The sequence below is a fragment of the Camelus dromedarius genome, chromosome 19 (genome assembly GCF_036321535.1).
Source record: "Camelus dromedarius isolate mCamDro1 chromosome 19, mCamDro1.pat, whole genome shotgun sequence".
In the NCBI taxonomy this organism is placed as follows: Eukaryota; Metazoa; Chordata; class Mammalia; order Artiodactyla; family Camelidae; genus Camelus; species Camelus dromedarius.
Genome location: NC_087454.1, coordinates 17,180,597 through 17,201,616, shown reverse-complemented (window position 1 = coordinate 17,201,616; position 21,020 = coordinate 17,180,597). Strand labels below are relative to the sequence as shown.

At 37.2% G+C, this 21,020-nt stretch overlaps 4 protein-coding genes across 4 annotated transcripts; 2 read left to right on the top strand and 2 right to left on the bottom strand.

The window, feature by feature from the left end:
• Positions 1-13,580: 13,580 nt before the first annotated feature.
• On the bottom strand, positions 13,581-13,976 carry LOC105089199 (histone H2A type 1-A). The gene has a single exon (XM_010980209.3). It carries the CDS (start codon positions 13,974-13,976, stop codon positions 13,581-13,583), a length of 396 nt encoding a protein of 131 aa, XP_010978511.1.
• Positions 13,977-14,260: 284 nt separating this feature from the next.
• Positions 14,261-14,644, top strand: LOC105089142 (histone H2B type 1-A). The gene has a single exon (XM_031435524.1). It carries the CDS (start codon positions 14,261-14,263, stop codon positions 14,642-14,644), a length of 384 nt encoding a protein of 127 aa, XP_031291384.1.
• A 4,492-nt stretch (positions 14,645-19,136) lies between these two features.
• LOC105089141 (histone H2B type 1-A) lies at positions 19,137-19,520 on the bottom strand. Its single transcript, XM_010980142.3, has one exon. It carries the CDS (start codon positions 19,518-19,520, stop codon positions 19,137-19,139), a length of 384 nt encoding a protein of 127 aa, XP_010978444.3.
• A 325-nt stretch (positions 19,521-19,845) lies between these two features.
• LOC105089198 (histone H2A type 1-A) lies at positions 19,846-20,241 on the top strand. The gene has a single exon (XM_010980208.3). It carries the CDS (start codon positions 19,846-19,848, stop codon positions 20,239-20,241), a length of 396 nt encoding a protein of 131 aa, XP_010978510.1.
• Positions 20,242-21,020: the final 779 nt, after the last annotated feature.

The following is a 21,020-nucleotide window of genomic DNA, read 5'->3' as shown; positions in this document are numbered from 1 at the left end:
TTTTCCCCATAATCTGGCCCCCATCCCCTCAGGACACATACCAAGATTTGAGGCCAAAGAACAAGTTGATGTTGGGAGGAGGGTATAGCTTAAGTGGTAGAGTGGATGCTTAACATTCATGAGGTCCTCAGTTCAATCCCCAGTACTTTCTCTAAAAATTAAGTAAGTAAACCTAATTACCTCCCCCTACAAAGGAAAAAAAAAAAAAAAAAAGAACAAGTGAATGTTGAAAGAATTCCTTTGCCTCTCATTGTCCTCTGTACCTTTTTTCATTTAGGGGCCACTCTTAAATGTATGAAGTGAGAGTTATAGACAGTGATGTGCTGGTAAATGTTGAAAAACTGGCTATGAGAGAAAAAAATAGACAACAGAACATACATATATATATGCATACATATGTTAATAAAACTCATGATTACCACTCAAGGGTTAGTGTAACAAATTCTGTTAAATGTTTTACATAGTTTTAGAAATAAATTTTAAGCTAAATTGCTTCCTTGATTTTCAGATTATACCTACAATTTCAAAGGAATTGCTATTTCTTGCAAAATATACTATCCACCTTTATAAATTTACTGCCAACAATAGTGTCATAAAATTAGACAGCAAATAACTCTTTGATTACTATCCACTTCATCACAGAAGTCACTCACACCACTGATCAATGAATATAGTCCTGAAATAAATTTTGATTCTTTTTTTTTTAATTTCCCCAAGTAAGAAAAAAGCATGTCAGAACATTGCTCAGATGTCAATGACATGAGTGACTACTTTGCTGAATCAGATAATAGTTGTTTGTTTTTTTTTTTTAATTTTTGTTTAGTTTTGGAGGGGAAGTAATTAGGTTTAGTTGTTTATTTTTAGAGCAGGTACTGGGGATTGAACCCTTGTGTATGCTAAGCATGCACTCTACCACTGAGCTATCTCCTTCCCCCTAATTAGGGTTTTTTTATTTTAGATAATAGTTTTTGAATACTGAAAAAAAGTTTCCTTAATATTTGGGGCTATTCACAGTGTAAAAGCTACAGATACATCACACTTTTAAGTTTAATCCACATTTTCTCCAAGATGTTCTTAAACCTAGATAATCAATAAATCATAAATCTTATCAACAAAACAAAGAGTAAAGTCCTGATTTATAGCATTTGCTGATTTCCATGATGTAAAAAACGCCACCAGGCTGACTTCCAGCTACTAGCACATCTCTGAATCAGAGTTGGAAAAAGAAGCACAATAGAATGCCATTAAATGGCATTTCTATCACTCAGATAGAATTGATGAAAATAACCTCAAGAGCATAGATAATAGTAAATGGCAAATAATTTGGGAGTGCTGTGTATTTTCACCTGTTCTAAATTTATTTAAATGTAATGTCATATAACTTAATTTTTAATAATGGTGGTGTTTAACAACCAGCTTGCAAAATTCCCCCAAATTTAATTGGTGACCCTTGCAAGTTGGTTTGTTCTCCCTGGAGCCTGCTCCATCACAACAGTGGCTCTGTGGATGATGACTTGTAAGGATTAGGGACAGAACTCAGTTCTTAAGAGAATTCCAAGTATCTGGCTCAAGCAAACTGCATAGGTGTGTTTCCTCAAACTTCACTATCCCTCCACTGCAGTCCATCCCCATTGGTGCCAACAGTCTCTCAGTAACACGCATCTGACCATTTCACTCTCATACACAGAAGCTTTGAACATCTACTCTTTTGATTAGTGGTTCCAATCGCTTTAGCATCCCACACAAAGGTTTGTGTCCATTGTCCCCAAGCTGCCATCCAAACATATCTTCCCACTGTGTGCCTATGATCTCTAGTTATCTTAGACTCTTCATTACTCAGAGAAGCCATTCTGGCCACACCTCAGTGCCTTTGATGATTTATAGCATTTGATGATGCTTTTCTATCTCCCTCAGTGGGCCTTGCCCTTTCCTCTGCATGGCATTTAGTGACTCTCATCTAGGCCTGTCTCAAACAGCCTTCTCCTTGGAAAACGTCTCATCTTCCTTTCTCTGTTGAACAAGACTCTCAACCCAGTAGTTCTCATAACTTTTGTACATATTATCTGCTATAGCAACAGTTTTATTTAGAGCGCTTTTCTGAAATTATCTGGTTCATTTATTTGTTCACTTCCGTATCAATAAACTCCTTGAAATATTGTCTGGTTTACCACTACTGCCCCAGGGTCAAGAGCAGTATCTATCACATCTGCATGTTCAGTGGCCCTTGTTTAATGAGTGGATGAAAGATATTTGAAGTCCTTAAGTATATTGGCATTCCAAGGTTCAACCATATAGTTTCACAATGTATTTTATCCTTAATAAGTTACTTGCTTGGATTTTATATATAAAATATTGAGAGTAGCTTCAAGTCTTCCTGTGGTTTTGATTTCAGAGTAATGCTAGCTCATTGAACCCCATAGAAGCTGCTTCATTTTTCTATTAATTTACAAAACCTGGGACTAGTTTACAAAACCTGAGATTAAAATTTTCCTAACTTGTTGAGTTTGTTCTTTTTTTTTTTTTTTTAATTCTGATGGAAATAGAAGGCATCTCACTAAGAATGTATCATCAGAGAACTGTGTTTAAAAGTCACTGAAAATAATCCATTCTTTGTGTGTTCATGTTACCAATGTGATACACAATTAGCTTCTTTCATGTCAGTTTGTTTTCATTTTCAGAATTTGCTTATTTTCCCTTTGATTGAATTTTATTTCTTGAATCTGTGAAACACGAACATGGTTCAAAATTTCCCTCCTTTTACCTAAAAGTAACACTCAATATGCAATTTTTCTAACTTGCTTTCTTCATTTCACAGTATATCACAGAATTCTTTCTCTACCAGCACATGAAGATGAATGATTCTCATTCATTTTTGTGGCTCCCCAGGTACTCTCATATGAGTCTGTCCTGGAGATTATTCAACCTTTCCCCTATAGATGAACATTAACATTACTTCGTCTTTGTAAAATATTACAAATAATGCTGCCTGAGCAACTTGATACGTTTTTGATAATTCATATATGTAGAATCCCATTTTCAGGGTAGATTCTTAGAAGTGAAATTCCTGGATCCACAGTTAAGACATGTTACTTTGTTAGATATTACTAAATTTTCCCACAATATGTAATATATCATTTTACACTCCCACCAGCAATGTATATGTGTGCCTATTTCTCCTTAGTATTGTCAACTGGGTGGGTTGTAGAATTTTTGACCATCTTATAGGCAAGAATTGATACCCTGCGTAGTTTTAATTTGCCCTTTATTTTGATTACAAATGAGTATTTGCCTTTTTCTCCCCTGTGAACCTTCTTTTCATCTTGTTAAATAAATAGGATTACACTGGATTTGACATCTTTAGGATGTTATGTCATTCTGTCCACAAATGTAGGATGCTTCCTTGTTTATTTAAATCTACTTTTGATTCCTTTAGGAATATTTAAAGTTTTTCTTATGTAGGCAGATTTCTTATTAAGTTTACTCCTAGACATTTCCCATATTTTGTTTCATTTGAAAATTTGGTCTTTTCCTTTTTATACATCTTCTAAATGATTATAGTTTATAATTAGTGCTATTGATTTTTGTCTTAGTTTTATATCCTGACTACTGAATTCCTTTGCTTTTCACTGGTTCTCTTAGGTTTTCTTTAAGAGAGTTCTATTATCCTGTTGCCTACAGATAGAGTGTGCCCTTCACTCTCTGGTTCCTGGGCTTCCATTTTCTTCCTTTTTGATGCTCCTTTAGAGAGCACTTGTACAGCACTTGCTATGAGTCAGTCAATGTTCAGAAGCAATTTACATACAGTTATACTTTTAATACTCACACCAAATCTATGACGTGAAGAGGCAAAACCCACAAAGGGACCAGCAAGACCTCCGAGGCAGGGCCATTGCCTTCCTTCTTTTGCGCTTCTGTAAAAGGGCTTGCTTCTAGGAAAACAAAACTTACCCCTAAAATTCCATTGGTTCCCAAAAGCTCACTCCTGATCGGTCCATTTCTAACACCTCATTTGCATATTGCACAAACTTAATTGAAACCTAAAACCATATAAAAGCCTGTGTAACCCTGCAGTCAGGGTTCAGAGCTTGGAGTGTTAACTCCTCTGGGCCTGCCGGCATGATAAACCTGAGTTCTCCAACCCCCTGAGTGTTGCGTGGTCTCTCAACAGGATTCAGATTTCTACAACAGAAGTGCTGTCACTATCCTTATTTCACAGAGAGGCTGAGTAACTTGCTTGTACAGGGTAGAGTCAGGATTCCAGCCCTTGACCCTAACTATAAGGTCTGTCCTCTGAGCCTCCGCCTATTAGAAAATAAAATAGTTTCCCTTAAACTTTCCTTCTCTTAGTTCAACAGCCTCAGAATTCTAATCTTAGTTTGGAGACAAAAGCAAGAGGAGTTCCTTTTCTTTCTTTCTTTCTTTCTTTTTTTTTAATATCCGCAGATCTCTCTGAAAATGTCAGGCATCACTTCAGACTCTACTTGACTACTTTCCACTTCCACCATTTACTTTAAAAGCTTTTGAGTGGGTTCAGTGCCATTAGGTTCCTCTCTTTCCCACTCTGATTTTCACTTCCCTTTCAATAAAAGATAATGATTAAGAGCAAAGACATCAGTGTTGTTGCTACAAAAAAAAAGGAAGGGCAGAATTAGGGCAGAATATATTTATTAAGTATGCTAGTAGATGTGGAATTTTCATTGTGCTGAGTTAGTTTTGGCTTGGATTTGTCAAACACAGTCTCTTGCAAGTGACAGAAGTCAAACTGAAACAGCGTTTTAAAAGAGAGAGACAAAAGTGGAAGGTGATAGTGTTAAGTAGACTGGGACACCTGAAATGGTAAGAGCCTTTGGAACAAGCACAGTTGCTAAGTATCTCCCCACCTCAAACTTCCAAACTCTTTGTTATTGTTGTTCCCCCTCACTTCACCTTTCTTCTCAATCTTTCCCAGGAGACAGGGAATACTCCTTTAGCCAATCCAGTCTCATTTACACCCTCAGTAAAAGAAAGAAAAAGTGTGTTCAAGCTGCAGAGCTGAAAATTTCGGAAAGTTCTTTCACTTGCTCAGCGCAGACCACTTCCCCAACTTTGGGTTCAATCACTGGCCCTGGAGAGCAGTTCTGTTGGCTGTAACTCTGTGTAATTATTCCAGCATTTTTCAAACTGCAGTATTCTATCCTGCCTTGAAATCAACTTAGTGGGCACCCTAACAGGATTAGAAACTGACAATCTAAGTTTCAAGAAAAACCAATTTTCACAGAGTAGTTACAAACAACTTACAGGAAGGATGTCAAGATAACACTTCTAAATGGACTGATTTTTTGGAAATACTGTACATTGTTCTTTGGAATCTGGTCACGGCTCTTTCTCAGAAGCTGTGCGCGGCCTTTGGTGTTTGTTTCCTTTGCCTGGAAATGCGTATTATTTGTTGGGATTTACTAACTGGAGACGTTCCTTGCACTTGTCTCTGTTGTAGTGGCCGTTGATTTTCTCGGCTAATGGGCTGAACGTCCGTCCTGGGTGATAATTGTGCAGTCAGGCGGGATGATGTGAGACTTGTAGCTGCCACGTAGTTTGCCAGTCCTCAAATCAACCATCATTCCCAGCAGACCTGCTCCTTACCAACCATGGAGGAGGAGACACGATAGACCTCGGCCATGAGCCTTGCCTACCTGCTACCCACTTTCAAAAACACAGAAATCAGACAAATAACAGTACTTAAGGCACAGATGATGGAAGTATCCGCAGACTATTTTATCTACTTGACTAGGGGAGAGTGTGTGGTTAGTGTTCTGATTGGCTGATGTCAGGTAGGCATCTATCCAACCAGAGTCGAACTGGCAGTCCTATTTCTACAAATATTATACTATAATCATTCATCCAATCAGATTTGTTTGTTTCAAAACCTCATTTGAATATGCGGACTATAAATAAATCCTTCCCACCATGTCGGCGTAAATCGTTAGCATTTACTGGAGCGGGAGTTGTGTTCCGGTGATTGGTTCTCTAAGGCGTGTTTGTGAGCTTCTCGGAAAGGCGGTGAGAAATGTGAAGACCACAAATGTTAACATTATAACAGGAGTTTTATTTGCTTGATCCTAAAGCAAGTTTGCTACAAAGCCCAGCTGTGACAGTGGGGTCAGTTCTCCTGGGGAACACACGAAGTTGCATAATTCGGTGCCTCTAGTGCTGCCCAGGAGACTGCAAGGCTCTAGGGTTTTTCACTAAAAGCCAAAGACTTTATTTAGAGCCACTTGAAGTTCTTTTATCAAAGGAATGTTTCCTGTCTACTGACTGTCAAGGACACCAGCTGAAAGTGAGTACTAGTTTATAAGCTATCATTTTGTTATTTGGGGATATTGTATAAGTGAAATCACACAGTATGTAACCTTTTTAGATTGGTTTTATCTTCATTTTTAGCATAATTCTCCAGGGATCCATCCAAGTTGTTGCATGTATCTATAGCTTGTCCCTTTTTATTGTTGAATAATATTCCATGATATGGGTAAACAACAGCATATTTAACATCCACCTATTAAAGGACATCTTAGTTTTTTCCAAGCTTTGACCATTACAAAGAAAACAAAATAAAAACAAATAAACAAAACCCTGATAGGAACATTCACACACAGGTTTTTGTGTAAATGTAAGTTTTCATTTCTCTGGAATGAATGCTCAGTAGTGGGAGTACTGGACACATGGTAAGCATATGTTTAGTTTTTTAAGAAACTACCAAAATATTTTCCAAAGTGATTGTATCATTTTATTTTCTCACCAGCAGTGTATGAGAGATGAGAATGTGGACAGGAGTTTCTCCACATTCATGCCAGCATTTTACCTTTGTCACTATTTTTTAAATTTTATTTGCTTAATAGGTATATATTAATATCTCATCAGAGACTTAATTTGTATTTCTGTAATGGTTATTAATGTTACATATCTTTTCATGTGCTTATTTGCCATCTGTATGTCCTCTTGGGCAAAATGTAATTTTTGCCCATGTGGGATGGTTTTTTTGTTTGGTTAGTTTTTTTTGTTTGTTTTTTTTTTTAACTATTGAGCTTAAAAGTCTCTTCAAAGATAAGCCTTTTGTCATATATATATATGGTTTGCATGAATTTTCTTTATGTCTGTAGTGTTTCTTTTTATCCTCTTCACAGGAGCTTTTACAGAACAAAAGTTTTTACTTTTGATGAGATTTTCCAGTGTTATTCTTTTCTGGATCATTTGGTTTCATGCCTAAGAAGTTTTTGCCTAACTCTAGATCCCAAAGACTTTTCTTTTTTTTCATGGTTTTAAATTTTACATTTAAATCTACCATCCATTTTGAGTTATTATTTTTTTTTAAGGTTTTAGGCTGTGGTGGAGGTTCATATTTTTGCCTATTGCTCCAGCAAGATTTGTTGGAAAAAAAACTGTTCTTCCATTATATTTCTTCTTCATCATTGTTAAAAACCAGTTGGCCATATTTGTGTAGGATTATTTGTGGGTTCTCTATTCTGGTCCATTGATACATTTATTTATCCCTTTCCTATTACTATACAGTATTGATTATTGTAATATATAATAAATCTTGAAATTGAGGAGAGTGATTCCTCCCATTTTATTTTTATTTTTCAAAATTATTTTAGTCTAGTTCCTTTACCTGGCAGTTATTAGTTTTAGGAGATTGAGGGGGTTTTTTGGGAAGGGGGTTGGTTTGGTTTTATTGGTAGATTCCTTGTGATTTTCTGCACCCTTCCATCATGTCATCTTTCAACAGAAGTTTCATTTCCTGCTTTCAGATCTTTATGCTTTTAATTTTTTTCTTGCCTGATTGTACAATGAAGGACTTCAGTATGAAGTGGTATTTAATGGTGAAAATAAGTATCTTTGCCTTGTTCCTGATCTTACGGGGAAGAATTGAGTCTCTCATCATTGATATGATGTTCCCTGCAGGATATTTGTAGATGTCCTTTATTAGATTCAGAAAGTTCTCTTATATTCCTTTTGAGAGTTTTTAATCAGGAAAGGATGGTGAATTTTGTCAAATGCTTTTTTCTGCATTCACTGATATGATCATGTTGTTTTTCTTCTTTGTCCTGTTAATATGGTGAGTTACATTGATTGGTTTTTGTATATTGAACCAGTCTTCCATTGCTTGATCTTTATACATTGCTGGACTTGATTTGCTAATATTGTATCTATGCTCATAAGGAATACTGATCTATTTGTATTGTTTTGTCTGATTAGTATTAGAGTAATTTTAGACTTATAAAATGAGTTGGGAATCTTTTATTTTCTGGAAGAGATTGCATAAAATCAGTGTTATTTCTTCTTTAAACATTTGGTAGATGCTTCAGTGAAACCTGGATCTGGCGGTTTCATTTGCTGAAGATTTTTAGTTACTATTTCAGTCTTTTTAAAGGATATAAGACTATTCAATTTTTCTGATTTATCTTTGTTGAATTCTGCTAGTTTGTATTGCTTGTAGTATTCCTTTATTGTCATTTTAATGCTCTGTTTTATCCTCTGTTTTATTTCTTAAATTGTTTATTTGTGTCTTCTCTCTTATCATTCTCAATAGAACTTTTTAAATTGTTGATCTTTTTAAAAGACTTTTTTCTTTCAATGACTTTTCTATTGTTTTTCTGTTTCTCATCTCACTGAGCTCGCCTCTTACTTTTGTTCTTCCTTTCTGCTTGATTGAACTTATTTTGCTCTTCTTTTACCATGTCTTAACAGGGAAACTTAGATTAATGATTTGGGAACTTCCATCTTTTCTGACATAAACGTTTAGTGCTGAATTTCTCTCTAAGCATGGCTTTAACTGCATCCTATGAATTTTTTAGATTAAACTTTTTTATTTTGAGATCATTGTAGATTCACATGCAGTTGAAAGAAATAATAGAGATACTATGTACCTTTTACTCAGTTTCCCCCAAAGGTAACATCTTGCAAAACTTGAAACAGTATCACAACCAGGATACTGACATTGATATAATCAAGATACAGAACATTTCCTTCACCACAAGGATCCCTGATGTTGCCATTTTATAGCCACAGACACTTCTCTGCCACCCACACCCTCTTCTCAACTCTTAGGTCACTAATATATTCTCTGTTTCTTATGTCATTTTAAGACTGTTACATAAGTTGAATTATAGTAGGTAATCTTTCGGGATTGGCTTTTTAAAATACTTTATTTTTTAAAGCGGTTTTAGGTTTAAAGCAGAAAAATTGGACAGAAAGCACAAAGGCTTCTCATATACCTCTTCTCCCTTATATTAATGTGGTACATTTGTTACCATTAATGAACCAGTATTAATATATTATTAACTAAAGTCTATAGTTTATGTTAGGGTTGACTCTTTGTGCTATACAGTCTATGGGTTTTGACAAATGCATAACGTCATGTATCTGCTTATAGTGTCATACAGAATGATTTCCCTGCCCTAAAAATTTATGTTGTCCACTTTTTCATCCCTACCCCCTACCACCACCAAAACCTGGCAACTACTGACCTTTTTATTGTCTCTATAGTTTTACCTTTTCCAGGGTGTCATTAGTTGTACTCATATAGTAGATAGTCTTTTCAGACTGGCTTCTTTCATTTAGCAGTATGCATTTAAGGTTCCTCCATGCCTTTTCATGGCTTGATAGTTCATTCTTTTTATCACTGAATAATACACCATTGCATGGATGTACCATAGTTTGTTTATCCATTTACCTATTGAACAACATCCTGGTTGCTTCCAGCTTTTGGCAGTTGTGAATAAAGCTGCTGTAAGTATTTTGTGTATGTGTGTGCATGTATATATAAACTTATTTGGATAAATACCTAGGAGCATGATTGCCAGATTAAATAGCCAGTGTTTATTGTTGTAAGAAACCGTGTCTTCCAAAGTAGCTATACATTTTATATTACAAACAACAATGAATTCCTGTTGCTCCATCTCCTAGTTAGCATTTGGTATTGTCAGTGTTTTGCATTTTACTCATTCTAATAGATGTGAGATAATAATGGTATCTCATTGTGGCTGTAACTTGCAATTCCCTAATGACATATGATATTGAACACCTTTTCATGTGCTTATTTGCCATCTGATATATCCTTTTTGGTGAAATGTCCCTTCATGGTTTTTTATCCATTTTCTAATTAGACTGATTTTTTTAATTGTTGAATTTTGGAAGTTCTTTATATATTCTAGATACTAGCCCTTTATCAAATATGTATTTTGCAACTATTTTCCTTGAATCTGTAACTTGTCTTTTTATCCTCTTAAACTGTTAGTTTCTTGTGACTATCATAACTAATTTCCACCAACTGGGTAGTTTAAACAACAGAAATTTACTTTCATATAATACTGGCAAAGTCCAAAATCGGGTACTGGCAGAATTAGTTGTTTCTGGATGCTCTGGGGAGAGAATTTGTCTCATGCTTCCCTTCTAGTTTATGCTGGCTTCCAGGAATCTGTGTATCATCTCTTTTGTCTCTTGTAAGGACACTTGTTATTGGATTTAGGCCCTATTGGGGCCCTTGAGATAATATGAGATCCTGGATTACCCAGAAAGAACATAGATACCAACTAGAATCCAAGCAGAACCTGAATGGCTAAGATTAAGGAGAATCAGAAGATTTAAATAATCCATAAATGTCCATTAAATAGGAACAACTAACTCTGGCAGGCCATTAAAAAAATTCCTGGAACAAAGGGAGAGACGATTTATTTAGGGAATCCCAGATTTGCTACCATATTTTTTTAGGGGGAAACTGTCAGGGATGTAATAACATTGTTATATTTCAGTGGATGCAGCAAGCTTAACCCTTATTTCCAGGATCATGTTATTTGGGTGTTATTCATATATGAAGGTCAGATATTATTGGTTGATTAACACACTGATGAGTTTAGTTGTACCATGTAAGAAAATACAATTCATAAAATGGTATATTGTTTCTGAAAACTTTCTTTTTAGCTCTTGGTATGCATGTATATTTCTGAATGTGATTTTGCTCATATAATGAAACATTTCTTAATGTGTGTTGTAGTTTAAATAAAAGGAAAGAAAACTCACTCTATGCACTGCATATAAGTTTGTGCATTTAAATTCTGTCAATGCTGTTGTTCCCAGATTAGATGCTTGTATAATGTACTACTCACAGCAGTAAGGACTTTTTGGACTTTTTTATAATAGACTGCATTAGAGCATGATTGCTCACTTAACCCCTGGGCTCCTTATTTACTCACTTAGAGAGTAATCTAATGTGCTTACTTCCCCTTCTGGGATTTAGCATCAAGCTGTATTTGTCCTTGTTCCTCCTGACTTCCATTTGTCTCTAATCCCCCTATTCTCCCCCAATATTTCCACAGTCTGATTCCAGTGGAATATTACATTTCTTTTACTAAGTGTTTGCCATGGGTTTCTGAAATAAATGAAAAACAGTTATCACTCACCAAAAAAAGTCCAATTTATTAATGATTTCTCATATAACAGTTTACACAAACTGAGGATAATAGATTAATACCAGCATTTTGAAGTAGGTACAATTAATATTCCATTGAATATAAATGACTTACTTAAATGCTGTTTTTTGTTGTTTTGTTTTGATTTGTTTCTTTGTTTTTTGTTTTTTTGTTTTTTTTTTTTTTGAGACTTGATTGCAGCTCTTTCTCTGAAAGTGAAGATGGCTTTGAAGAGAATCACTAATTTCCAATATAATTATTTCCCAGTTAATTGTGAGGCATTACCTTGCAGGTGTTACTTACACCTTATTTTATTTTCCTTCCACTGGTGCAGCAGAACCCTTTTCATCTCTTTAAGTGATTTGTCTAACATAGTCCAGAATAATATCAAAATAATAGTGATAAGAGAAAGTCAGCTAACAGCAACTATGTGTATTCCACTAAGAAACAAAAACTGACTAAATATACTAACAAATACTTTTTAAGCATCTCCTGAGTTTAACATAAGAATTTGTTTTTTTCTTTAACTTTACGAAATGAATTAAGTTTGCTTTTACTCAACATTGAAACAACCTCACATTCTTAAATGGATCTCCCTTTGTCATTGTTTAGTAATTTTGTAATGGCCTGCCAGAGTTAGTTGTTCACATTTAATGGCAATTTATGTGATATTTCAAAGTTATATTGCACCCCACTTAGGATACTTTCTTCATTAGATTTTCATATTTCTTGAAAAATATAAATGAGACATTTTTCATAATCTGGAACCATTTCATTAGTCATAGAATTACGTTTTCTTTAAATGTCTAAGAGGATACACTCTTAGAAGCCTAATTTTTGAGGATGGTAGCTCATTCATGACTTAAATTTTTTTTCCTGTTCATCTTAGTCCTCACTGCTTTCTAGGTTCAGTTTAAGCAGTTTATTTTTTTTTCAGAAACTCTTACATTTCATCAGTATTTTTAAATATGTTAACATAGTTTTTTTTTAAAAAACCATGTCTTTGCAATTCTATAGGCCTGGGTATACTTTTATAGACAAAAGTGGTATTAAAATAATTTTTAACTTTATAAGTGTTTAAGGAATTTTTGTAGTTATAAGCGGGTAGATTTTTGTTTTCTTTTGAATTGTGTTTGGAAATTTTTGATGCTTTCATTTTCATATAAGAATTTTGTATTTGGCTACTTTCCTCCTTTTCAGTTGACTGTGGGTGTTTACTCATGCAGTGCTAAATGATAATGAAATATTTTGCTTCATTCTCAGTGGTTAAACCTGTGAATAATTGGTGGCAGAGAACCACCTCGTCACATTACTTACTGACTCTAATATTGATACTAGAATTTTACCATCAAAACGGTTTGTCTTATTTGAGATATATCCTATACACTATGAAATAAGGCTAAGATTCATTTTTACTGTTTTTCACATAACTAGCTGGCAAATGTTTATGTCTTATCTTTTGGCTTAACATGTCATGGTTACAGACTTCAGGATATAGGACCATCTTGGAAGGAAATCCCTTGCTAGAAGGCACTTGAGGGAACGCGTAGCCCTGATGCGCATTGATTTCCTAGCTGCTTGCTGGCATTCTATAGGCCTGCTTTCTAAACCTAAGAGTACAAGCTGCCAGTTTACAAGTCTTTCTTTGCTTCTAATCCATTCAGTCTAACTCTATCCTTATTAAAATTCAAACCTTAGAATAGGATTATGTATCTTAATTTTCTTGGAAATTGTGTTAATTCTCACAACAGTCCTAAGTTTCCTCCTTTCCCCAAGGAGAATGGCATCTCCCCATCCCAGCCTGCTAGGATAACTGATCTGTCTACTCTGAAGTACTGAAAAACATATGCATCTAGGATCATCAGTTCTTTTGCCAAAATTGTTGCACATTAAACTGAATTCTCAGTCTTCAGTCACCAGAACTAGATTCCTTTCAGAGTCCAGAGTCCTGTTAGTTTCAAGAGTTCTGATCAATTCTTTTTTGTTGCTAGTGAATCAGTTAGTGTTTTGTAATCTTGTAAACCTAAGCTCTTTCTCAGAAATTGTGAGTGGCTCTGAAAAGAGCCTTTGGTTTCAGTTTGGGGATTTTCTCTCTCTGGACGTTCATGCCACTTGTTAGGATTTACAACTTGTAAGATGTTATTTGCAATGCACTTTGTGGTGGTGGGTCTCTGTCTTCTTGGGCAGCAGCATGGCCTGGATGTTTGGCAGGACGCCCCCCTGGGCGATGGTCACACCATCCAGCAGTTTGTTGAGCTCCTCATCATTACGGATGGCCAGCTGCAGGTGGCGCGGGATGATGCGGGTCTTCTTGTTGTCGCGGGCCGCGTTGCCCGCCAGCTCCAGGATCTCGGCCGTCAGGTACTCCAGCACCGCCGCCAGGTACACCGGCGCGCCAGCCCCGACCCGCTCGGAGTAGTTGCCCTTGCGGAGCAGGCGATGGACTCGGCCCACGGGGAACTGCAGGCTCGCTCTGGATGAACGGGATTTGGCCTTAGCACGTGCTTTGCCACCTTGCTTCCCACGTCCAGACATGACTAAAGTTATGCGTCTGTTATAACGGAAAAAATTACCGTTAGGGCAGATACAGGGTCTATTTATAGTCTCAAGGTAGGTTGTGATTTGCTATTCGATTGGTTGATAGCTTTTCATCCAACCAGAGAACGTACTAGATTCACCTTAACTACATATACATCACTACTCGTTATCCAATCAGATGTTGGGTGCTAAAACACGTCATCTGAGTGCCGCACCTATAAATACCACACTTGGCGTCGTTAAGAGCCAGTCGTTTGTTGTGTTGGTTCTGTGCGCTAACCATGCCAGAGCTGACTTCAAAGGGCTCTACCATTTCTAAGAAAGGCTTCAAAAATGCTGTAACTAAAACCCAGAAGAAGGAAGGGAAAAAGCGCAAGAGATGTCGCAAAGAGAGCTATTCAGTTTACATCTACAAGGTGCTGAAGCAAGTTCACCCCGATACCGGTATCTCTTCAAAGGCCATGAGCATCATGAATTCTTTTGTCAGTGATATTTTCGAGCGCATCGCGGGCGAGGCATCGCGCCTGGCGCATTACAACAAGCGCTTGACCATCACGTCCCGGGAGATCCAGACGGCCGTGCGCCTGCTGCTGCCCGGGGAGCTGGCCAAGCACGCCGTGTCTGAGGGCACCAAGGCCGTCACCAAGTACACCAGCTCCAAGTAAAAAGATTCAGCCACCCAACGAGCTTTGTAAACCCAAAGGCTCTTTTAAGAGCCACTTAAACTTTCCAGAAGGCTGTAGGCTCTTTATTTGGCCGGTTAGTGCATGTGAGCAGGTCTTATAACTAGAGTGACAAATTGTTAAATTTAGTATGTATATTTCTCAAGTTCCCTTTGCTTACACCATTGTATGGTTAAGAAGTAGATAAATTACTTCTCAATCACACAAGTTCTAAATGTTAATCATTCCCATTGCTTCTTAGTGAAGCCTCTGGTTTCCTAAGTGAAGCAATTCAAAGGGAGCTCCCTATGAATACAAAGGAAGCTCTGGTAGTGCCCTTAGGCTGGTTTCATGGGCTAAGTGTAAATATGGAACATGTCTGGCCTTTCTCTGGGTTATCTCCTATTTCAAGTGTTTTCAGATGACAATGAGAGGGGCCTGAAGCTGAGGAAAGATTAAGATGGTAGGTAAGTCTAGCATGGGAGCACTAAGGCTGTTTTGTTTTCTCTTTACACTGGCTGTGGAGTGTGGAAAAAATTCTACCTATGGATTGGGCTAACTGCCCTACAGCTGCTGGGATTCAAGTCCAGAAGCCCAGTTTGAGTCTGATGTCAGATGTACATTTATTGGGGAGGGAGGTGTCTCTAAACTGGGCTGTTTGTTAAACACAGGTTCACAAGGGAGTGTGGAGATCTTGCCATGACAACAGTTCATACTGGAACACAACAATGGGCAAAAACAGTAACATTAAATTACTTTTTGCATCACTTCTGAGTTATAATACAATCACTTGCTTTTTTTTTTTAATGATAGGATCATTAAATTGGTGTCTGTGTCTTATATTCCTGGACACAAACACTGAGATGTTCACAGAATATTTATCAAAATGTGATGCCCAATATTGAAGTCACGGGACTTTGGGTTGCAAGATCTACTGTCATGATCACCTGAAGATCATAGCAGACAGATAAGCATTAAGAAATTAGTGACAAAGTACATTGAAATTAATGACATAAAGGATCAAATTATTTTTACTGCTTCCCACAAACCTGTGGTAGCACCTATAGAATCTGCTTTTCCCAATTCCCAAAGCAAACCTCATTTTAAAACAGAGCCCTAATTTTGCCATGGCCCTTTTCTCAGAAAATTCTGCCATGCCAATCCTGTATTACTCAAGGATTGAAATGTGGGCAAAAAGTAGACATCTTTCTTAAAATATTTCAATCCCCTGTCTTCCTCTACTTTCACATGGATTATCTTGAATTAAAGCTTCACTCTTATTTTTCTGACCTTAGTCTTCAGAGGTCACAAACACATCCATCCCAAGCTCTGTATCACCAAGTTCCCTAAACCTGGGTCCTTGGTATGCCTTTCTGAAGGAAGGAGAGTTTGACCAGCTGCTTTGCCTTTTTATAGCAATTTCCAGGTTTCTAGTAGGGAATGAAGGAATTGACTTTCCCCAGCATCTTTCATATTAAAGAAAAATCAATCTTTACAGAACACATGAGAATAAAATGAAGCATGGCTTAAAGGAAAAATTAAGTGCTTACATTAAGTTAGAAATTATACATGTAGTCAGTCCTTCAGGTACTGTGAAATCTTAAATGACTATGCAAAACAATCTTAATGGAAAAAATCATGATTGTTCCATCTTTAAAAAATTTTTATTGAAATATTAACTCCCTTGCTTTCTATCACAGGGAAGTAAAAAATATTAAGGACATTATAATTTTGAAACAGTGATAAAGTTATTACTCAGTGTAGTTGAATGGTACTTGCCTCTTTAGTAAGTTACACGGAGTCAGCGTCTTTCCTATGCCTTGTTGAATTGTCATGTTTGAATTGTCATGTTTAAATTGGGATTAGCTTCCAAGATTTTATCCTTTGCGTTTTTAAATGCTGTAGAATACCTGAGGTTTCCTTTAATATGAAGTATTTTGCCATTGTCTCTTTGGAACATCTTCTTTATCCCAATCTTTTCCTACACTTATGTAGATAGCCCTTCACTAAGTTGTCTAGTTGCAAAGCTAGTCTTTTGATAACAGTGTGAACATTCCCCTGATCAACTATTCCTTCAGTAACTCCTAAATTTAGGTTTGATTCAAATACTACTTTCCAGGGTTATTACTTTGTTTTGCTGTAACTTTCATCTTGTTGGTTCAATCCCTCTTGGTTAATTTGTCATGTAAGTTTCTCTGGGAAACAAGCAACTAAACTACATGTTTTCTATTCATGCATAAACTGAGTAACTTATGTAGTGACCAGTCATTAACAAGTTTTTTAAATAAGTGACATGATTAGGTCACAGATCAGGATGTCCATCTGTTACTTGTGCTGTGACTTGTGAACAAAAGAGCCAGCAGTGAAGTTTGTAAATTATTAGTTATCATTAATGACGTTTGAACTGTTCTGGGGCAGCTGGTATTTAAACTGTGGTAACTGAAATTCATTTTATATTACCAAAGTCATGCAATGTTAAGGACTGTCTAAAGTTAGCATCCTGCTTAAAGAAGCTAGGAAGAAAAGTGAACCAATGTAAGCAAAAGCTAAATAATGAAGAAGATTGAGAAAATTAGGGAAAAGACAGTAAAAACAAATGCAAGAGTAAAAAGAAAAATAGCAAGTACATGTAAAGATAGAAGATTAACCAGTAACTACTGTGGTTTGTGGAAAAAATACAAAGTTAAAGCAGCTGTAGTTATAATGGAGATAAAAATCATTAGAGACCGGTTTGCTTATCATTAAAAGAATATCTAATTTTATTGAAAATGATTTACCAAAATTACAAATTAGCTAATTTAAAACAATTTCATTGAAACAATTGTCAAAGAACTTTCACCTGAAAAAGGGCACCAAGTTGTTTTAAAAGGGAATTTCACCATTTTTAAAGCAAAGAATTCTAGTGCTATTCCAGCCATTCTAGAGTATGAACTGAAAAGTTTGTACCAAAAGCTGATCATTGAACAGATTAATTACAGTACTGAGACGTAAATTGTAAATGATACATTGGCAACCAGATTCAGAACATTAAATGAATAACATGCCTAAAGCAGTTTATATCAAAAATACAAGGGTGAAAGCATTCTAGGAAGTTTTTTGAAATAACTCAGTATATTTAAAGGTCTATGATCACTCTCCGAAGATTCTCACAAGGCATTTTATTAATTTCAATGAATTCTTGACTCAATTCAATGAAATAGATGTGGAAATCTTAATTATAAGATGTATCTAATGAATAGTGGAGATCCTCAGCAAGGTGAGTGATAAAACAAGGCCCACCCTATTTAAAGTCATTATGGAGGTATGAGGCATTGAAATAAAAAATTAGGAGTGAACTACTTAGAAAGGGCAGTATGATGTTTACTATTTTCAGATGTTACTTCAAACATGTAAAACTCAACGATTATACCAGAAAGCCAACGTGGAAATTCTGATACAGTAAGGTATCAGTGCATATAGACAGTACTGTTGTATGAAAATGCTGCAAAATGAAATATAACACCCATTTATAGGAACAAAACCAAAATACCTAGAACTACATTTGATGAGATGCTATAGAAATAAACTGACCTGCATCAATCTCATGGTCCCAGTTCCTTACAGGTTAATGATGCAAGCAGCATTTAAGACCAGGCCCAGGTTTAGAAAAGGAACGAGGATGTCCTCTAGGGAGGGTTTATTTGCTCTCAAGTGGGAACACAGGGAAATATTCGTCTTCCTGCCACAACTTTGGCCTATGTGAACACAGTACTAGCACCAGCATGTGGGTAAAGCCAGTTCAGAAGAGTAGTAACTGCAGCTAGTGGGAGCCAGAGCTCTGAACAGTCTTACTACTGATGTTTTATGCTTGCTCTGAGCAGTCCAGATGGTTCAAGTAATATTGGACAGGCATCATTTAAAGTGATTCAACGTACCAGCAAGTGATCAACGAGAATTTTTACCCGTCCAGCAAGTGATCAAGAACTTTTATCAATTGTGGTTAGCCAGATTGTTGGGTTCCGAAGTGAAGTACTGTAGACAGTGGTTAACATCCCCACATTCCAGGGTCGTCAAGGCCAAGAAATTCTGAGGGTCTCAAACCCCTTTAAGCTTTATAGGACAGCTAAGCTGCCCTACAGGGCCCAACTTCTCTTGCATAGTGTGTAGAACAGCATTAATAATATCCCAAGGTCTACTCCCCAGATTCAGGCTTATTCACAAGGTGTTTTAAAGCATAGCATTTCATATAGTCTGTTATTATAAAGAATCACTATGTGCATTTATTTAACCAAAGATTTCCAAAAGGCTTTTAGAGAACCTCTTGCCTTGGCTATCAGAATCGGGACTTGTGAGGGCACTTTGCACGTAAGTCAAAGTCACAATGCTGTTAACCTAATAAAGCTTACCAACACAAGTATTCTGGTAAGGAAACAAGCTCACAGCTCTTTCATCAAGAAGGTAAAGTGGCTCTGAAAAGAGCCTTTGGGTTAGAAAAAAAGACGCTTACTCAGCAAGTTTACTTGGAGCTGGTGTACTTGGTAACAGCCTTAGTACCTTCAGACACGGCGTGCTTGGCCAGCTCCCCAGGCAGTAGCAAGCGCACAGCTGTCTGGATTTCCCGAGATGTGATGGTCGAGTGTTTGCTATAATGTGTTAAGCGCGACGCCTCCCCAGCAATACGCTCAAAGATATCGGTGACGAAGGAATTCATGATGCTCATGGCCTTTGAAGAGATGCCAGTATCAGGATGAACTTGCTTCAGTACCTTGTAGATGTAAATTGAATAGCTCTCTTTGCGACATCTCTTGCGCCTTTTTCCTTCTTTCTTCTGAGTTTTCGTTACAGCTTTCTTAAAGCCCTTCTTAGAAACAGTAGCGCTCTTTGAAGGCAGCTCTGGCATCATTAGTGTCAGCTCTATAGCGTCAACAGCTCTAAAGTAACAGCTTTAACAGCTCCAAGCAATACTAAGTAAGCGAAAACACCTAGTGGCTGAGCAGAGTGCTACTTATAGGCACGTCGCTCTAGTGTCGTGTGGAGATGCCAATATCTGATTGGCTATGGGGGAGTGGCGTGTATGTAAATAAGGTGATTCTCCGTGACCCTTTCTGATTGGGTAAGACCACAGCCTATCAGAAAGCAGAGCACAACCTGCCGTCAGGCTATAAATAGGCCCAGTAGTGTTTCTTCACTAGTGTTTTCTTAGTGTCACTGGCTGTGTTAGAGTTATGTCTGGGCGCGGGAAGCAGGGCAGCAAGGCACGTGCGAAGGCTAGGTCTCGCTCATCTAGAGCTGGCTTACAGTTCCCAGTAGGCAGAATCCATCGCTTGCTTCGTAGAGGAAACTACGCGGAGCGTATAGGGGCTGGTGCGCCGGTGTACCTGGCCGCGGTGCTAGAGTACCTAACTGCGGAGATCCTGGAGCTGGCAGGCAATGCATCCCGCGACAACAAGAAGACGCGTATCATTCCGCGACATTTGCAGCTGGCCATCCGTAATGATGAGGAGCTTAACAAGCTCTTAGGTGGTGTGACCATCGCTCAGGGCGGTGTCCTGCCCAACATCCAGGCTGTGTTGCTGCCCAAGAAGACCGAGAGTCACCACCACAAAGTGCACAGCAAGTAGTCCAAGTGGAGAATCCTGATGAGCAACCTGAGCGTCTGGCGAAGAAACAGCAGCCAAAGGCTCTTTTTAGAGCCACTTAAGCTATCATTTTGAGGGCTGTGCCTAAGCTGTTAAAGGCTGTGATGGTGTAATTTCCCGGTAATAGGCTGCCAAAAACCTCTATATAACTATTAATCTTTTGTAAAGTTAGTGCTTAAACATTGATTTTAGTACCTGAGATAGCCTGAAGCTGTTTTCAAGTTTCAACGCTGCTGAGGGGTAAAAAGTGTATGGGCCCTCAAAAGTGCTGGTCGGGGAAGGAGCAAATTGTAAGCATTTCAGTATCCTAATTTAAGGCTCATTTTAATGAGTCAGTATTTGATACCTATGCCTTAACACATGTTTTAAAACGTTTAACAGGTAAGATACGTCAAAAAAGCGTGATGGTATATGTGGGGGAGGGTCACTAGTGTTTCACTAGAGGCAGGAGTGTGACGAGGTGTAAAATTGAAGTGACTGGTCCAATTTTTCAAAGGATTTAAATTAAAAGATGGTTTCAGTTGGTCTGAATTATAAACAAAAACTAGAAAGCAATTGAATAGTTACGCTACCATAAAGACAGAAAATTCAAGCTTGCCTTATCGCAGGAAAAAATTTCACTGGCTATTAAAAAAAAAAAAAAAGCCCTGGTTACACTTGAGATCTACACATAAGACAAAAAGCAGGTAGGTAGAAAGGTATAGGGCTCTGTAAGTTAAGATAAGAACAAAGTATATAATGTTGATTAGGGACCATAAAGT